At 41.8% G+C, this 20,201-nt stretch overlaps 1 protein-coding gene across 2 annotated transcripts in view; it reads left to right on the top strand.

Moving 5' to 3' along the window:
• Window positions 1-19,915, top strand: part of tmem267 (transmembrane protein 267) — a 28,136-nt gene extending 8,221 nt beyond the window's left edge. For both annotated transcript variants that reach the window (XM_070867962.1, XM_070867969.1), the window contains exons 2-3: window positions 6,158-6,548; window positions 19,239-19,915. In XM_070867962.1, the coding sequence (XP_070724063.1) occupies window positions 6,207-6,548; window positions 19,239-19,574 (678 nt within the window). In that variant the 5' untranslated portion in view covers window positions 6,158-6,206 and the 3' untranslated portion in view covers window positions 19,575-19,915. The remainder of the gene's footprint in view (window positions 1-6,157; window positions 6,549-19,238) is intronic.
• Window positions 19,916-20,201: the final 286 nt, after the last annotated feature.

Consider the following 20,201-nt stretch of genomic DNA (forward strand, 5'->3'; position numbering starts at 1 on the left):
CAGGGCTGGGAACTCAACATTCAGGGGTATTCAACATTCAGGAAGGATAGAATAAAAGGAAAAGGAGGTGGGGTAGCATTGCTGGTTAAAGAGGAGATTAATGCAATAGTTAGGAAAGACATTAGCTTGGATGATGTGGAATCTATATGGGTAGAGCTGCAGAACACCAAAGGGCAAAAAACGTTAGTAGGAGTTGTGTACAGACCTCCAAACAGTAATAGGGATGTTGGGGAGGGCATCAAACAGGAAATTAGGGGTGCATGCAATAAAGGTGCAGCAGTTATAATGGGTGACTTTAATATGCACATAGATTGGGCTAGCCAAACTGGAAGCAATACGGTGGAGGAGGATTTCCTGGAGTGCATAAGGGATGGTTTTCTAGACCAATATGTTGAGGAACCAACTAGGGGGGAGGCCATCTTAGACTGGGTGTTGTGTAATGAGAGAGGATTAATTAGCAATCTCATTGTGCGAGGCCCCTTGGGGAAGAGTGACCATAATATGGTGGAATTCTGCATTAGGATGGAGAATGAAACAGTAATTTCAGAGACCATGGTCCAGAACTTAAAGAAGGGTAACTTTGAAGGTATGAGGCGTGAATTGGCTAGGATAGATTGGCGAATGATACTTAGGGGGTTGACTGTGGATGGGCAATGGCAGACATTTAGAGACCGCATGGATGAAGTACAACAATTGTACATTCCTGTCTGGCGTAAAAATAAAAAGGGGAAGGTGGCTCAACCGTGGCTATCTAGGGAAATCAGGGATAGTATTAAAGCCAAGGAAGTGGCATACAAATTGGCCAGAAATAGCAGCGAACCTGGGGACTGGGAGAAATTTAGAACTCAGCAGAGGAGGACAAAGGGTTTGATTAGGACAGGGAAAATGGAGTACGAGAAGAAGCTTGCAGGGAACATTAAGGCGGATTGCAAAAGTTTCTATAGGTATGTAAAGAGAAAAAGGTTGGTGAAGACAAACGTAGGTCCCCTGCAGTCAGAATCAGGGGAAGTCATAACGGGGAGCAAAGAAATGGCGGATCAATTGAACAAGTACTTTGGTTCGGTATTCACTAAGGAGGATACAAACAACCTTCCGGATATAAAAGGGGTCAGAGGGTCTAGTAAGGAAGAGGAACTGAGGGAAATCTTTATTAGTCGGGAAATTGTGTTGGGGAAATTGATGGGATTGAAGGCCGATAAATCCCCAGGGCCTGATGGACTGCATCCTAGAGTACTTAAGGAGGTGGCCTTGGAAATAGCGGATGCATTGACAGTCATTTTCCAACATTCCATTGACTCTGGATCAGTTCCTATGGAGTGGAGGGTAGCCAATGTAACCCCACTTTTTAAAAAAGGAGGGAGAGAGAAAACAGGGAATTATAGACCGGTCAGCCTGACCTCAGTAGTGGGTAAAGTGATGGAATCAATTATTAAGGATGTCATAGCAGTGCATCTGGAAAATGGTGACATGATAGGTCCAAGTCAGCATGGATTTGTGAAAGGGAAATCATGCTTGACAAATCTTCTGGAATTTTTTGAGGATGTTTCCAGTAAAGTGGACAAGGGAGAACCAGTTGATGTGGTATATTTGGACTTTCAGAAGGCTTTCGACAAGGTCCCACACAAGAGATTAATGTGCAAAGTTAAAGCACATGGGATTGGGGGTAGTGTGCTGACGTGGATTGAGAACTGGTTGTCGGACAGGAAGCAAAGAGTAGGAGTAAACGGGTACTTTTCAGAATGGCAGGCAGTGACTAGTGGAGTGCCGCAAGGTTCTGTGCTGGGGCCCCAGCTGTTTACATTGTACATTAATGATTTAGACGAGGGGATTAAATGCAGTATCTCCAAATTTGCGGATGATACTAAGTTGGGTGGCAGTGTGAGCTGCGAGGAGGATGCTATTAGGCTGCAGAGTGACTTGGATAGGTTAGGTGAGTGGGCAAATGCATGGCAGATGAAGTATAATGTGGATAAATGTGAGGTTATCCACTTTGGTGGTAAAAACAGAGAGACAGACTATTATCTGAATGGTGACAGATTAGGAAAAGGGAAGGTGCAACGAGACCTGGGTGTCATGGTACATCAGTCATTGAAGGTTGGCATGCAGGTACAGCAGGCGGTTAAGAAAGCAAATGGCATGTTGGCCTTCATAGCGAGGGGATTTGAATACAGGGGCAGGGAGGTGTTGCTACAGTTGTACAGGGCCTTGGTGAGGCCACACCTGGAGTATTGTGTACAGTTTTGGTCTCCTAACTTGAGGAAGGACATTCTTGCTATTGAGGGAGTGCAGCGAAGGTTCACCAGACTGATTCCCGGGATGGCGGGACTGACCTATCAAGAAAGATTGGATCAATTGGGATTGTATTCACTGGAGTTCAGAAGAATGAGAGGGGACCTCATAGAAACGTTTAAAATTCTGACGGGTTTAGACAGGTTAGATGCAGAAAGAATGTTCCCAATGTTGGGGAAGTCCAGAACCAGGGGTCACAGTCTGAGGATAAGGGGTAAGCCATTTAGGACCGAGATGAGGAGAAACTTCTTCACCCAGAGAGTGGTGAACCTGTGGAATTCTCTACCACAGAAAGTAGTTGAGGCCAATTCACTAAATATATTCAAAAGGGAGTTAGATGAAGTCCTTACTACTCGGGGGATCAAGGGTTATGGCGAGAAAGCAGGAAGGGGGTACTGAAGTTTCATGTTCAGCCATGAACTCATTGAATGGCGGTGCAGGCTAGAAGGGCTGAATGGCCTGCTCCTGCACCTATTTTCTATGTTTCTATGTTTCTATGTTACACACGAGAAAAAAAAATACTAATTCTGTCTTTTATTTTGATACTGCATTCCTCCAGAATGAGCAAAAGGAACTTGGAAACAGACGTTTCTTTTATGTTTTGTAAAACTGCACTAGCGGACCTCCACAATGACGGAGTCGCTTTTAACTTCCGCGATAATTCTTTCTCGCATCTCTATTTACAATTACAGTTAATATATTCATTGTCTTCCTACATATCAACCAAATCATCTACTTCCTACACTATAACCAGTGTAGAATGCCTACAGAAACAGCTCACTTATCAATAATCTGTATTAATGAATGTCTATCATGTCAAAAGCAATTCACTTTAGTATATGACTTGCAGAAAAAGACGCAGGGCCCGCCTGCCCAAGTGCCACCCAAAGGACCGCTGAGGTCCCTGAATGTTCTTCAGGTGGGTTTTCATCACCCAGGTTCCTCGAAGGTCGGCGGGCGGCAAATCTGCGACGTACGCTGCCAATCTGGGCGGCAGCCGGCGGGAGTTGCCGTCCAAGTGGCGCCGAGGATAGAGTTGAGCCCATGGAGGGTCGAAGAGCTGAAAATTAAAATCACCTGGGAAAAAAAAAATCCATCGGAAGACCTTCAGGGGGCACCATTGAGATAAGTCGCTGTGAAAATTTTTTTTTTAATTTACTAACCTTTTTTTCAGGATCATTATACCTACCGTCGGGGACAGACCAGCCTCCTCACAGCGGTCTACCCCCGTTCTGGCACCGACTCCCACCCGCATGAATACGGCAGGAAGGAGTCCACTTACGCCATTCGGCCGTACGCTGATGTCAGCGGGCGGTTCCTGGCGCCTCTCCCCTCCCGCCCGCTCCAAATGGAAAGTGGCACTGGACAGAACCCGAAGAGGAATGTTGGCGGCAGTGGGCGAGGAGTCCATCAAATTCGGGCCCGTAGTCATTGACAAAAGTGTCACCATGCATATCAGTTATATTTCCGTATCTCATCCACACAAAGGTCATGTTAACTCAAGCCACTGTTCTAATATTTGAAGGAGATTCTATAGAGGGTGTGTGTGTGTATTTGTGTGTGTCATATAGCTTTATATACATTTTGTTCGTAAGTGTTAGAAATTATTTGGAGTTTCTCAAAATAAATATATGTTTGCTTTACTTTCTATTAGGGTATATTTGCAGAACAAATATTTATACAGCATTTGTAAATTACTCAGTACTGTTACACGGTTATAAAATAGGGCAAGACTTACTAGAAATTGAGAGTTTAAGGCATTCTTTTATTTTTGGTAAAGTATTCTATGTATGACTACGCTTTTTGGAGCATATTTAAAAAGAAGTCAGTGTCTTGCTATGGTGTTATTCTTTGATACTGGGATCCATTGGCAAAATATAAGCTTCATTTAGCAACAGAAAATTGATGCTGCAGAATAATTAACAGCATTTCCATAACTTTCACAGACTTTAAACTGACATTACCTGCACATCAGGATCGCCGAAAAGAAGATCTTTGACCTGTGAAATTTTCGACTTCTGTATTCAGTAAGGATGGACCCTTGTGTGGGAAGGGGGGAATTGCTTGGTGCCGCATTTGGGAACGGTAACAGCTGTGAGGCAGGAGTTCCTGCACCAGGCAAGGAAGCCCCGCCCCACTTGCGATATTGGGGTTACTGCCCCCGAGAGGAAGTGGAGCGTAAAATAACATGCTCCACTTCCTCTGTCAGGTTGGAGAGGGGCGCAGCACTATGTGCTGGGATGCGTAGTGCTGCCATGTAGAAGGGGCCCTCCCCTTCATTAAAGAGGTGGGCCAAGCTGCTGACTCTGCAGGTCCTTACCTGGACCCCTGGGGAGCAGAGTGCCGGGCTTCCAGATCGCGGCACAGACCCACGTTCCACGATGCAACGGGCCACGACCGGTAAGTCGACCGTTTTGGAGGTTTTTTTGCACATGTCCCCTTCTCTTTAACTGGCGCCCCACGAGCGACCTGCAGCCCTGAAGCTCTCTGTCATCGCCCGGCACAGCTTTAGGCGGCGCTCCCGAATTTTTGCTCTGGGGTGAAAATGGGTCGCTGCGTACGGTGATGACGTTGTCATTTGCCAGCAGAGCGGGGTGCAACTGGTAACCGATGCCACTAAACTCCCGCAGAATTTAGCGGGAGTCGTTAGCAGTGCTCCGCCTGGGCAAAAAGCTGTTTGCACCCCCCGGGGCGCTAAAGGGAGGCGCAAGCAACCCCAATTTCTCCCCCTTTTGCAAATGTACTATACAGTTCATTGAAGGACTTTGGTCAGCATTTGATTCCCATAAGTAATTTCCTTATAATTAGCAAAGCAGATTAAAGTGGAGCCGTTAATTATCTTGTATCAAAGTAACTGAGAAAAATAGATTTTATGGGTTGAATGGCCAGTTTCTGTGTTGTAACTTTCTTTGATCTATTAACATCACCAATACCCAACATATTAAGATGAAATCCTATCGAAATGTAGTAGATCACAGGGTCAATCAAAATTGGGAGTCGGAAATCCTTTAGCAGACTATGTTGATTTTCAGAACATAGGATTGCTAAATGACAGTAGACCAAAGTCCATCTAGCGTGTCTTCGACTGTCCTGGTAGTCACATGATACAATTATATTGTAGTTGACTAATCATAGCAATCAATCTCTATCTACAACAGACCCAGATCAGATGCAAGGAAAACCCAGTGGTGGAAAGCTTTGGGAATCTTAGTAGGGATGGGAAATAAATGCCCACATCCCACGAACAAATAACAAACTTTGGGTCCCAAGTCCCCTGTTTCTCCAAAGCATGCTACATTTACCATATGTGATGTCTCAAATTACTAGTACTGTATTCCAAAACATTATTTTCTGAAAGAAATCCATCTAATTTGCATCTGAATGAATCAATGTGATGAAGGTTGTAAATGAATTGTACAAATTAGGCCATAAAGTTGTCAATTTTTATGAAATGCAGTTATTGCTTTTTGGTGTTTGTTTCAGATTGCACTATTAAAACAGTACAGCTTTTCAATTTTTCGAATAGCAGGACTGAAGGGATGGGGTCATTGAGTTGAATAACTTAGATTATATATTACATTCTTCCTTATGAATATCTATCTAGATAATTTAAGCTGTTACTTTAGTCTTTGCAATCCAAGGGGGAAGATTTTCATGTATGTACACTTAATAGATTGAGTAGAAGTTTGCAGAAACCGTTCTCTTCTTCTTCTACTGTTGCTATACAGTAGAAATACTCCCACCAGGTTCATGCACCATCCAACATTTTCAGGCCTCATTCTACCAGTACCAGTACCATAAATAAAACTCTGTTTTCATTGTACCTTTGAGATTAACAATAACAAAAACTCTTCCTTTCTTGATCTAGAATGAGAAATGCTGACGTAAAATACCATGGATGATATTCACATTGTACAATGTTCAAGTCGAAACAGTCCACGATTACAATGGCAACAGAGACAGAAAATGCACAAGCACTACTTAAAACATTCAGCACAGCATCAATCATCTCGACCATATGCCTCGGGATTTTCTGCTTCCTATCAGATCAATGTTTACAATTTTCCTTAATACAGAACAACGACTGGCTTAGGGCTCTATCAGACAACGCAGTACATGGTGCCATTGGACTGTGGTCTTGGGCCATTGTGATTGGATTGAGAAAAAGGAGTGATTTTTATGAAGTAATTCTAGCTGGGCTTCTGTCCTCTGTCATTGATGTTGATCACTTTCTTGCAGCTGGATCCATGTCTCTCAAGGTAAGCACACAAAAACCCGGCTCAAATGTCCTGAATACCTTAAAGTGTAATTTACTGGACATTTGCAACAAATTGTTTACTGGATGATTGTGTTTAAGATTTAAATCTAAAATTACACAAATGTGATGATGCTTACTTGCTGTGTTTCATGAGTCACAGCCACACATTGACAGATTATAGTCTTATATTGTACAGGAATGTTCCTTTTACTCTGTGACACTTGTTTTCAGTTTACAATCTTTTAGGCCTTTGAGATTCATCGCACTTGTCAGTGAAGGAGCAGTCATAAAAAATACTTAAGCAAGCAGCTTGCTTGTTAATATTATCAGAGAAGTGGCTCCTTCAATCACTCAGTTAATTAAGCAAATGAGTAGCTGAGCCATACAGGTCAGAACTTCTGCTGTGTGCTGTGCTTGCTAATTTCATTCAATGCTGTGGTTGAGGTACAACAGCTGTCCTCAACACCCTTGACTTAGGCTGGCCAAGTGTGGTTAAAGGTCTCGGGCCTGTAGGCCTTATTCCACTACTTAAGCTGGAGGTAATAACATAAGAAATAGGAGCAGGAGTCTGCCATACGGCCCGTCGAGCATGCTCCACCATTTAATACGATCATGGCTGATCGGATCATAGACTCGGGTCCACTTCCCTGCACGCTCACCATTACCCCTTATTCCCTTAACGGTTAAGAAACTGTCTTCTGTCTTAAATTTATTCCGTGACCCAGCTTCAAAAGCTCTCTGAGGCAGTGAATTCCATAGATTTACAACCCTCTGAGAGAAGAAATTCCTCCTCATCTCAGTTTTAAATGGGCGGCCCCGTATTCTAAGATCATGCCCTCTAGTTCTAGTCCCCCCCATCAGTGGAAACATCCTCTCTGCATCCACCTTGTCAAGCCCCCTCATAATCTTATACGTTTCGATAAGATCACCTCTCATTTTTCTGAATTCCAATGAGTAGAGGCCCAACCTACTCAACCTTTCCTCATAAGTCAACCCTCTCAACTCCGGAATCAATCTAGTGAACCTTCTCTGACCTGCCTCCAAAGCAAGTATATAATTTCTTAAATATGGAAACCAAAACTGTACGCAGTATTCCAGGTGTGGCCTCACCAATACCCTATATAACTGTAGCAAGATTTCCCTTCTTTTATACTCAAGCCCCTTTGCAATAAAGGCTAAGATTCCATTGGCCTTCCTGATCACTTGCTGTACCTGCATACTAACCTTTCGTGTTTCATGCACCAGGACCCCCAGGGTTTCTCTATTTAAATAATAACTTGTTCTTTGATTTTTTTTTTGCCAAAGTGCATAACCTCACACTTTCCAACATTTTACTCCATCTGCCAAATTTTGCCCACTCACTTAGCCTGTCTATGTCCAGGTTTTTTGTGCCCTCACACATTGCTTTTCCCCCCATCTTTGTATCGTCAGCAAACTTGGCTACATTACACTCGGTCCCTTCCTCCAAGTCATTAATATAGATTGTAAATAGTTGGGGTCCCAGCACTGATCCCTGCGGCACTCCACTAGTTACTGATTGCCAACATGAGAATGAACCATTTATCCGGGCTCTCTGTTTTCTTTTAGTTAGCCAATCCTCTATCCATGCTAATATATTATCCCCAACCCCATGAACGTTTATCTTGTGCAGTAACCTTTTATGTAGCACCTTGTTAAATGCCTTCTGGAAGTCCAAATACACCACATCCACTGGTTCCCCTTTATCCACCATGTTTGTTACATCCTCAAAAGAATTCCAGCAAATTTGTCAAACATGAGTTGCCCTTCATAAATCCATGCTGACTCTGCCTGACTGAATTCTGTTTTTCCAAATGTCCTGCCACTGCTTCTTTAATAATGGACTCCAACATTTTCCCAACCACAGATGTTGGGCTAACTGGTCTATAGTTTCCTGCTTTTTGTCTGCCTCCTTTTTTAAATAAAGGTGTTATATTTGCAGTTTTCCAATCTGCTGGGACCTCCCCAGAATCCAGGGAATTTTGGTAAATTACAACCAATGCATCTACAATCCCTGTCGCTACTTCTCTTAAGACCCGAGGATGCCATCAGGTCCAGGGGATTTATCTGCCTTTAGTCCCATTATCTTACTGAGTACTGCCTCCTTAGTGATTGTGATTGTGTTAAGTTCCTCCCTCCCCCCCGTAGCCCCTTGACGATGCACTGTTGGGATATTTTTAGTGTCCTCTACCGTAAAGATTAATACAAAATATTTGTTCAGAGTTTCTGCCATCTCCATGTTCCCCATCATTAATTCCCTGGTCTCGTCCTCTAAGGGACCAACATTTACTTTAGCCACTCTTTTCCTTTTTATATACCTATAGAAACTCTTGCTATCTGTTTTTGTATTTCGTGCTAGTTTACTTTCATAGTCTATCTTCCCTTTCTTAATTATTTTTTTAGTCATTCTTTGCTGGCTTTTAAAAGCTTCCCAATCTTCTGTCCTCTCACTAGTTTTGCCCACTTTGTATGCCCTTGTTTTTAATTGGATACCGTCCTTTATTTCTTTAGTTAGCCACGGATGGCTATCTTCTTTCACACCCTTTTTTCCTCACTGGAATATATATTTTTTGAGAGTTGTGAAATGTCTCCTTAAATGTACGCCACTGTTCATCAACCGTCCTACACTTTAATCTATTTTCCCAGTCCACTTTAGCCAACTGCCTTCATACCTTTGTAGTCTCCTTTTATTTATTAAGCTTAGTATGCTGGTTTGAGCTCCAATTTTCTTGCCCTCCATTTGAATTTGAAATTCAATCATGCTATGATTACTCATTCTGAGGGGATCCTTTACTAGGAGATTGTTTATTAATCCTGTCTCATTACAGAGGACCAGATCTAAGATAGCCTGCCCCCCTGGTTGGTTCCGTTACATACTGCTCAAGAATCCCATCCCTTATGCATTCCATGAACTCTTCCTCAAGGCTACCCTGACCAATTTGATTTGTCCAATCAATATGGAGGTTAAAATCACCCATGATTATTGCTGTTCCCTTTTTACAAGCCCCCATTATTTCTTGGTTTATACTCCGACCAACAGAGTTGCTACTGTTAGGGGGCCTATAGACTACGCCCACCAGTGATTTAAGATGTCACAGGTACACGTGCATGGAAGTTGGTTGAGGACAGGCCTGGTTTTAGCCCTCTGCCCTATATGAAGAATGACCGCTTGGGTGAGATACATCTATTGTTAGATGGTAGTTAACTATGCATATTCTGTAGAAACTGTGAGGTTCTGTTAACTTTTTAAAATCTAAGTTAGTAACCAAGCCTTATTAAAACAATTGGGAGCTCGAGAGGCTAGAGATGGTAAAACTCCAGGAAATAGATAAGGAACTGAACACAAATGGTATGTTTGACGTATTAAAGGCTTAACTATTCTTTTTACTGTCTGATGAGAATGATGCTACATGTGCTGATACTGTTAGTGATGGCTCAGCACCCAAAATTGAGATCCTACCGCATGCAACTGGCAGGAATTAATAGGCATAATCAAAGCAACAAAAGATAAAAATATCAGCCAGGACTACAAATTGTAACACACTCAGGATTATAATGCCCGTACAAACTACTAAAGCTTTCTTTAGTTAGATGTTGTGCATGTTTGCTAACCGCATTAAACAATCTTACTGACATCTAAAACAAGGAGCATCGTGAATTATAGAAGCTCCCATATTATCTGAAAGCAGTGTCCTAATCTGCACATTCGGATGTCATAACATGTAAAATATTTAATTCTTATTTTGTAGTAGTTGACACTCATGATCAATAATCTCTTTCAGCACATTGTGAATGAGATGACATAGCAAATAGTTGTAGAAGTAGGCCATTCGGCTCTTCAAGCCTGCACCACCATTCAATATGATCATGGCTGATCATGCAACTTCAGTACCCCATTCCTGCTTTCTCTCCATACCCCTTGATCCCTTTAGCCATAAAGGCCACATCTAACTCCCGTTTGAATATATCTAACGAACTGACCTCAACAACTTTCTGTGGTAGAGAATTCCACATGTTCACAACTTTCTGAGTGAAGAAGTTTCTCCTCAACTCGATCCTAAATGGCTTACCCCTTATCCTTAGACTGTGACCCCTGGTTCTGGACTTCCCCAATATCGGGAACATTCTTCCTGCATCTAACCTGTCCAATCCTGTCAGAATTTTATATGTTTCTATGAGATCCACTCTCATTCTTCTAAATTCCATTGAATATAAGCCTATTCGATCCAGTCTTTCTTCATATGTCAGTCCTGTCATTCCGGGAATCAGCCTGGTGAACCTTTACTGCACTTTCTCAATAGCAAGAATGTCCTTCCTCAGATTAAGAGACCAAAACTGTACACAATATTCAAGGTGTGGCCTCACCAAGGCCCTGTACAACTGTAATAGGACCTCCCTGCTCCTATACTCAAATCTTTTCGCTATGAAGGCCAACATGCCATTTGCTGCCTTCACCGCCTCCTATACCTGTATGCCAATTTTCAATGACTGCTGTACCATGACACCAAGGTCGCGTTGCACCTCCCCTTTTACTAATCTGTCACCATTCAGATAATAATCTGCCGCCTTGTTTTTACCACCAAAGTGGATAACCTCACATTTATCTACATTATACCGCATCTGCCATGTGTTTGCCCACTCACCTAACCTGTCCAATTCACCCTGCAGCCTCTTAGCATCCTCCTCACAGCTCACACTGCCACCCAGCTTAGTGTCATCTGCAAATTTGGAGATATTACACCCAATTCCTTCATCTAAATCATTAATGTATATTGTAAATAGCTGGGGTCCCAGCACTGAACCTTGCTGTACCCCACTAGTCAGTGCCTGCCATTCTGAAAAGGACCCGTTTATTCGTACTCTTTGCTTCCTGTCTGCCAACCAGTTCTCTATCCAAGTCAATACATTACCCCCAATACCATGTGCTTTAATTTTGCACACTAATCTCTTGTGTGGGATCTTGTCAAAAGCCTTTTGAAAGTCTAAATACACCACATCCACTGGCTCCCCTTGTCCAATCTACTAATTACATCCTCAAAAAATTCTAGAAGATTTGTCAAGCATGATTTCCCTTTCATAAATCCATGCTGACTTGGACCGATCCTGTCACTGCTTTCCAAATGCGCTGCTATTACATCTTTAATAAATGATTCCAACATTTTCCCCACCACTGATGTCAGGCTGACCGGTCTATAATTCCCTGTTTTCTCTCTTGCTCCTTTTTTTTAAAAAGTGGGGTTACATTGGCTACCCTCCAGTCCATAGGAACTAATCCAGAGTCTATAGAATGTTGGAAAATGACGACCAATGCATCCACTATTTCTAGGGCCACTTCCTTAAGTACTCTGGGATACAGTCTATCAGGTCCGGGGGATTTATCAGCCTTCAATCCCATCAATTTTCCGAACACAATTTGCTGACTAAAGGATTTCCTTTAGTTCCTACTTCTTGCTAGATCCTCGGTCTCCTAGTATTTCTGGAAGGTTATTTGTGTCTTCCTTAGTGAAGACAGAACCAAAGTATTTGTTCAATTGGTCTCCCATTTCTTTGATCCCCATTATAAATTCATCTGATTCTGACTGTAAAACCTACATTTGTCTTCACTAATCTTTTTCTCTTCACGTATCTGTAGAAGCTTTTGCAGTCAGTTTTTATGTTTCCTGAAAGCTTATTCTCATATTCTATTTTCCACCTCTTAATTAAACCCTTTGTCCTCCTCTGCTGAATTCTACATTTCTCCCAGTCCTCAGGTTTGCTGCTACTTTTGGCCAATTTATATGCCTTTTCCTTGGATTTAACACTATCCCTAATTTCCCTTGTAAGCCACGGTTGAGCCACCTTCCCCGTTTTCTTTTTACGCCAGACAGGGATGTACAATTGTTGAAGTTCATCCATGTGATCTTTAAATGTCTGTCATTGCCTATCCACTGTCAACCCTTTAAGTATCATTTGCCAGTCTATCCTAGCCAAATCATGTCTCATACTGTCAAAGTTACCTTTCTTTAAGTTCAGGACTCTAGTCTCTGAATTAACTGTGTCACTCTCCACCTAAATGAAGAATTCTACCATATTATGGTCACTCTTTCCCAAGGGGCCTCGCACAACAAGATTGCTAATTAATCCTCATTACACAACACCCAGTCTAGGATGGCCAGCTCTCTAGTTGGTTCCTCGACATATTGGTCTAGAAAACCATCCCTGATACACTCCAGGAACTCCTCCTCCACCATATTGCTACCAGATTGTTTAGCCCAATCTATATGTAGATTAAAGTCACCCATGATGACTGCTGTACCTTTATTGCACGCATCCCTAATTTCCTGTTTGATGCCATCCCCAACCTCACTATGACTGTTTGGTGGTCTGTACACAACTCCCACTAGCGTTTTCTGCCCTTTGATGTTCTGCAGCTATACCCATACAGATTCCACCTCATCCAAGCTAATGTCCTTCCTTACTATTGCGTTAATCTCCTCTAACCAGCAACGCTACCTCACCGCCTTTTCCTTTCAGTCTATCTTTCCTGAATATTGAATATCCTTGGATGTTGAGTTCCCAGCCTTGGTCACCCTGGAGCCATGTCTCCGTAATTCCAATTATATCATCTCTGTTTACAGCTATCTGTGCAGTTAATTCATCCACTTTATTGCGAATGCTCCTCACATTGAGACACAGAGCCTTCAGGCTTATTTTTTTAACACTCTCTTTGTCCTTTTAGAATTATGTTGTAATGTGGCCCTTTTTGATTTTTGCCTTTGATTTTTCTGCCCTCCACTTTTACTTTTCTCCTTTCTACTTTTTGCCTCTGCCCCCATTTACTTCCCTCTGTCTCCCTGGATAGGTTCCCACCCCCCTGCCCTATTAGTTTAAATCCTCCCCAACAGCATGAGCAAACACTCCCCCTAGGACATTGGTTCCAGTCTTGCCCAGGTGTAGACCGTCCGGTTTGTACTGGTTCCACCTTCCCCAGAACCGGTTCCAATGTCCCAGGAATTTGAATCCCTCCCTCTTGCACCCTTTGTATTCCAGCTCTTTTCAGTTTTTATTCAATCCATTTTTAGGCTGCAAAAGCCATTCGGTGGTCTTTTATTTGACAACGATTTTTACCTGTTGTTTGGCCCCATTTTGTTTTGATCAGTCTTCTAACGGGACTTTCCGAACTCCCCTTTCCAGTTTTAATGAAGACTGTCTACTTGAAATATTATCTTTTTATTATTTTTTATTTCAGATTAGCATAATTTGGAGATATTTTTTTCTGACTCATTGGAGGATGCCTCCCTTCACTAGACCAAGTCTTAAGAGAAACCGTTTACTAATAATACTTTCTTTTAATTGAGAGGGAGCAGTTCATTTACCAAGGTGACAAGAGCTTTAACATCACCACTTGTTTACTGTATATAACAAAAATGTTTTCTACATGAAAGGAGCCCCTTGGTATAAAAAGTCTTCCTCGATTCCGAGGGACTGCCTATGATGATGATGGTATAAAACTGCAGTTCTTTGTTCTGACATAAGATCAGTACATTTCGTGGGTGAACTGAAAACCACATCATCCACACGTAGCATTTCGTATTGAAGTTCTGTGAAAGAGAAAACTTAACTGTTCCATTCAAAGGGCACGTTGGTCACCAATTGACTGTAAAAAGTGGCTTACTGAAACAAAGAAAGAACTTGCATTCTAATAGCACCTTGCTTGACATCAGGACATCCCAAAGTGCTTTACAGCCAATTAAGTCGTTTTGAAATGTAGTCATTGTTGTAGGGTAGGAAATGCGGCAGACAATTTATGCACAGCAAGCTTCCACAAACGGCATCAAAATAAATGATCAGAGCATCTGGTTTTGGTGTTGGTTGATGGATAAATGTTGGCCAGGACACCGGGAGAACTCCTCTGCTCTTCAAATAGTCATCTGAAAGACTGCACCTCTGACAGACTGCACCTCTGACAGTGCTCTGTACTGCACTGAAGTGTCAACCCAGATTATATGCTCAAATCTCTGGAGTGTGGTGTGAACCCACAACCCCTGAATCAAAGGCAAGAGTGCTACCACTGAACCGTAGCTGTCTCCTAAATCAGATATATTAACCCCTTGTGAATCGATTCCTAGCTTTTAAAAAAAAAGTATTATGCTATTTCAGTATCTTATGATGTATTTTTTTACTTCTCTATCTTACATCCTTAAAATATGACCTCCTAATTTTGGCCTAATTCCATAGATCAGGCAGATATGTTTTCAGAGATGTTGGGAGGATATAGTAATTATCCCTGTATTTTGCAGTAAATGATTTACTATGACTAGGATTAACTGTGAAACCTGGGTATGCTAATCTGTAATCTCGCTGTAAACACAAAAATATCCAAATTGTAACAATTACCTTAGCTGGAATGTTAACTTACTGTATTCATAACATAATGCTGACCAATTTCTATAAATAATCAACAAAATAACTCCGAAATTATAGATTAAATTCAATGTGTTTCATTTAAACCTCTCAGGCATTGCAGTACCTGTTACATCTGTCGGTGGAGCTGCAATAGTCTTTAGAATGTTAATTATGTAATGCTGTAGGGCACACAATAGCTGCTACTATATAATGACTATATATCATCATAAGTAGTGCAAGCTGGCTACTGGGTTCCCATAAATCATTCAAAATGCTGTCTGAATTTTTTTTCATCTGCAATTTTTTTTCTCTAAGTGAATTTCCTAATACAACAACAACCAAAATAAGGATTGAAGCAAAATTTTAAATTATATATTTGACAATAACCTAACTACATTTATCCATTGAATAATCTTTTAATGACTGCATTAAAGTTTCTACTTGAAGGCCTTGTCTTCCCCCCAAAAGGTTAGGTCTGGACTTGATATTTTAAATGCAGTGGTTATGTTATTTGACTAATAATCCAGAGGCCAGCACTAATAATCCAAAGAATGCGGGTTTAAATTCCACCATGGCAGTTTGAAAATTTGAATTAAAATAAAAAGCTGGTATCAGTAAAAGTGACCATGAAACCGTTGGCTTGTCATAAAACAACTGGTCTACTAATACCCTTTAGAAAGGAAACCTGCCGTCCTTGTCCAGTGTGGCCTATATGTGACTCCAGTCTTACACCAATGTGATTGACTCTTAACTCCCCTCTGAAGTGGCCGAGCAAGCTTCTTAGTTGTATCAAACTGGCAACTAGCGATGGGCAATAAATATCGGCCTTGCCAGTGGAGCCATCCCGAGAACGAATAAATAAAAATGATTAATTATTCCAGAGATAAGATTCAGTGAGCTGAATTTGGATTGTGCAGTCTGAACATATGCAATGTGCCTACTTTCCTAACGTGCATCCATGCCATTCGGTTAACTATAGTGATGGAATATATTAATTTCGAGAACTTGTTACACAATAGCCTTACTTCAAATAATTCTGAAAAACAAAAGGCCAAATTTCAACGGCTTTATTGAAATAAATTTTATATTCTTTTGAAAATGACAATAGAGAGAGAGAATGAGGAAAAAATAGTGTTTTGATTACACAAACACAGCTTTTGTGGTTTATAAACTTCAGCGTGCATTAAGCTAAGGAGAAGGGAAGGACCAATCCAGATTTAGATCAGGGCAGCAGAGAGTGGAGGAGTAGAGAGGGACTTCAGTTCTGTTTTCAACCTAAATAAAAAGTTAAATTTTGAAAGCAAGCAAAACTTCTGAGTGAAACAGATTGGAATGGAGGGGATGCAGGAGTATGGTTGGGGAGGGAAGAAATGGGTTGAGGGTGAGGAGGTCTCTGTCCTTCTGCCATCCTCCCTTCAGAGGATTGAGTTGGAATGGAGTGCGAGTGGATGGAAAATTAAGGGTGAGTTGATGGACAAAAAATCAAGGGAAAGGGAAGAATATAGGGATTGAACATAACATAACATAAGAATTAGAAACAGGAGTAGGCCATCTAGCCCCTCGAGCCTGCTCCGCCATTCAACAAGATCATGGCTGATCTGGCCGTGGACTCAGCTCCACTTACCCGCCCGCTCCCCGTAACCCTTAATTCCCTTATTGGTTAAAAATCTATCTATCTATGACTTGAATACATTCAATGAGCTAGCCTCAACTGCTTCCTTGGGCAGAGAATTCCACAGATTCACAACCCTGTGGGAGAAGAAATTCCTTCTCAACTCGGTTTTAAATTGGCTTCCCCGTATTTTGAGGCTGTGCCCCCTAGTTCTAGTCTCCCCGACCAGTGGAAACAACCTCTCTGCCTCTATCTTGTCTATCCCTTTCATTTTAAATGTTTCTATAAGATCACCCCTCATCCTTCTGAACTCCAACGGGTAAAGACCCAGTCTGCTCAATCTATCATCATAAGGTAACCCCCTCATCTCCGGAATCAGCCTCGTGAATCGTCTCTGTACCCACTCCAAAACTAGTATATCCTTCCTTAAGTAAGGTGACCAAAACTGCACGCAGTACTCCAGGTGCAGCCTCACCAATACCCTATACAGTTGCAGAAGGACCTCCCTGCTTTTGTACTCCATCCCTCTCGCAATGAAGGCCAACATTCCATTCGCCTTCCTGATTACCTGCTGCACCTGCAAACTAACCTTTTGGGTTTCATGCACAAGGACCCCCAGGTCTCTACACCGCAGCATGTTGTAATTTCTCCCCATTCAAATAATATTCCCTTTTACTGTTTTTTTTTTTCCCCAAGGTGGATGACCTCACACTTTCCAACATTGTATTCCATCTGCCAAGCCTTAGCCCATTCGCTTAACCTATCTAAATCTCTTTGCAGCCTTTCTGTGTCCTCCACACAACCCACTTTCCCACTAATCTTTGTGTCATCTGCAAATTTTGTTGCACTACACTCTGTCCCCTCTTCCAGGTCATCTATGTATATTGTAAACAGTTGTGGTCCCAGCACCGATCCCTGTGGCACACCACTAACCACCGATTTCCAACCCGAAAAGGACCCATTTATCCCGACTCTCTGCTTTCTGTTTGCCAGCCCATTCTTTATCCATGCTAATACATTTCCTCTGACTCTGCGCACCCTTATCTTCTGCAGTAACCTTTTGTGTGGCACCTTATCGAATGCCTTTTGAAAATCTAAATACACCACATCCATCGGTACACCTCTATCCACCATGCTCGTTATATCCTCAAAGAATTCCAGTAAATTAGTTAAACATGATTTCCCCTTCATGAATCCATGCTGCATGTAATTCAAAAGGGAAACGATAGCGGTAGTGATGGGAAGGAGATAGTGGGAAGGTGAAGTGTCGGGAGCGAAAGGTTGAGGGCAATTATGCATGATTATAGGAGGAGAATAGCAGGATGCCGCTGAAGGCCACATTCTCTGAACCCTATCCCCAAATGCAGCCGTTGTGGCTTCTTTCCATGCCACATTGTGCCATACTATGCATCACCTCCCATTTCTGAAGAGAAAAAAACGCAGAAAGAAAAGCAAAGTGAAGAGTTAAGGGGTGAGCTGAGAGAGAGCCAGAAGTAGGAAGAGAGATACAGTAACAGAAAGACTTCAGAGACTCTTGAGAGAGTGACCATATCCTTACTGTGTGCAACACCATGAGAGATTGATCATTTATACAAAATAATGGCTTGTTGAATTGTGAGGTACCGGATGTGTACAAGATTGCTTATCACTTTCTGTCTACATGCCCTATGAAATAAATACAGTACTATATATAATTTTCATTTTTATATAATGTACAGCCCATATTTGCGCACTGCTCAGTAATACACCTGCCCGTAAAGAATTTATTTTGATTAAAAACATTGGCCCCAATATTGGTGGCCTTACCGCCGACTGCCGCCTCCGGTCTCCCCTCTGTGCCAGTTTCCACTTGGGCTGGAGCGGGCGGCAGGAGGGGAGTGCTGCTGGGAACTGTCGGCTCCTGGCAGTCAAGTAGTGTAAGTGACCTCCTGCCCGCCGAGCTGTCAGATTGGTGTGGGCGGGAGTTGGTGCCAGCAGGGGAAAGGACTGCTGCGTGGAGGCAGGTCTAACCCCGATGGTAAGTACGAAGACCTGCAAAAAAAGGTTAGTGAACATATTTGACATTTTCTTTTTACAGCGACTTACCTGGATGGGGTCCCCTGAAGGTGCTCCGGTGTTTTTTTTCAGTAATGATTTTTATTTTTAGGTTTCCCACCCTCCCTGGGCTCGACTTCATCCTTGACGGCACTTGGGCGGCAAGAGCCTTTGCCGCCGAGATTGAGAGCTCCCACCCAGATTGACGGCGTAAGCCGTTATTTTGCCGCCGGGCGGTACTGCCACCATTTTTAATGGAATCTTCCTGGCAAAGTACCGCCCGGTCTCTCGGCAGCCATCGGTGATCCTTTGGGCGGGCCTTGGCCTTTATCAATTTCGGGCCCTTTGCATTTTGCTTGCTGAAATATTTTTTGTAGATATAAATTCATATTTTCATCTGATCTAGTTATATATCTTGGAAATTAAAACCAGTATTGTTTTTGAGTTATAACTGCACAGTTTTTCTACATAATGCAGACATTGCAAAGAATGCTAGGTAACGTAACTTTTCTAATAGTTTCGAATAACCCTAGCAAACTGTTTAAAAATTGTACGGACGGTTATTTTTTAAAATAAAATTCTAACAGCCATCATTTGAAATAGAATCTTTTACTGTGCAATAATGGCAATTTTCTCTTATAGGCTGCGTTGCATCTCCCACAAAGGCCTCCACTGCATTGTTCCACAGTGATACCTGTAGTGGCTTTTTCAATGAAACTTGCTATGTGGCTATTTAGACTTAAGGATTCTTGGTGTTTTCTCCCATGGATGGTGACCATTTCTTGGGTCTCTCATCATGTCCGTGATGGTATCCGACATGGACTTTGGTTCTGTCCCTTTGGAAATACTGCTCCTGTGCCATATTGGACCTACGTAGCAATTACATCCTCATTCCCTCACCTTTGCTCTGTTCTTATGTATGTGACTGGTACTAGAGAAACAATGACCATGTCCCATGGAATTGCAATTGATGTATAACAATATATATGTATGTTGTAATTTCCTGTTTAATGTAAAGCTTACTACACTACACTGAACTGGGAATATTTGCAAATACCAACTCGTAAGATACTGTCACTTTTTGTGAAACTATTTGTGTATCAGGGCAATATGCTCCACATAATATGTTTTAAGACATAGCCTCGTTCTCTGATCACCGAAGCTGCTATACTTGTATGTGTTTAACAAAACAGCTCTAGTATTTTAAATTTGTATTCCCCAGAGTTTCTGTTATAAACATAATCAAAGATTCACATAAAACTACGTAGTCATTTCAGTTGATTGAAATGTAAATGTATTGTGATTGAAGATTAGAATGAGGTAGAATTTTATTATTTATAAATAAAGATGTTCACAATTTGGTTGCATTGGTGTTGAAGTGTGTTTGTTGAAAATAGATACTATGTTGTGATAGCATTGGATCATCTATGTCCCATATAAGAAAAGCAGAGATGTAATAATTTATAATTACAGAGGATTGTTAAAGAGTGAGCACCTTTGTTTATAGTTACTGAAATTTGTTATAATTTCAAATTAAAATGGATTTAGTGTTTTCAGATACATGCCCATCTTTTTCTAATTCTATTTTAACAATTGAAACTGGTG

This window comes from Pristiophorus japonicus, chromosome 2 (assembly GCF_044704955.1).
Source record: "Pristiophorus japonicus isolate sPriJap1 chromosome 2, sPriJap1.hap1, whole genome shotgun sequence".
Classification (NCBI taxonomy): Eukaryota; Metazoa; Chordata; class Chondrichthyes; family Pristiophoridae; genus Pristiophorus; species Pristiophorus japonicus.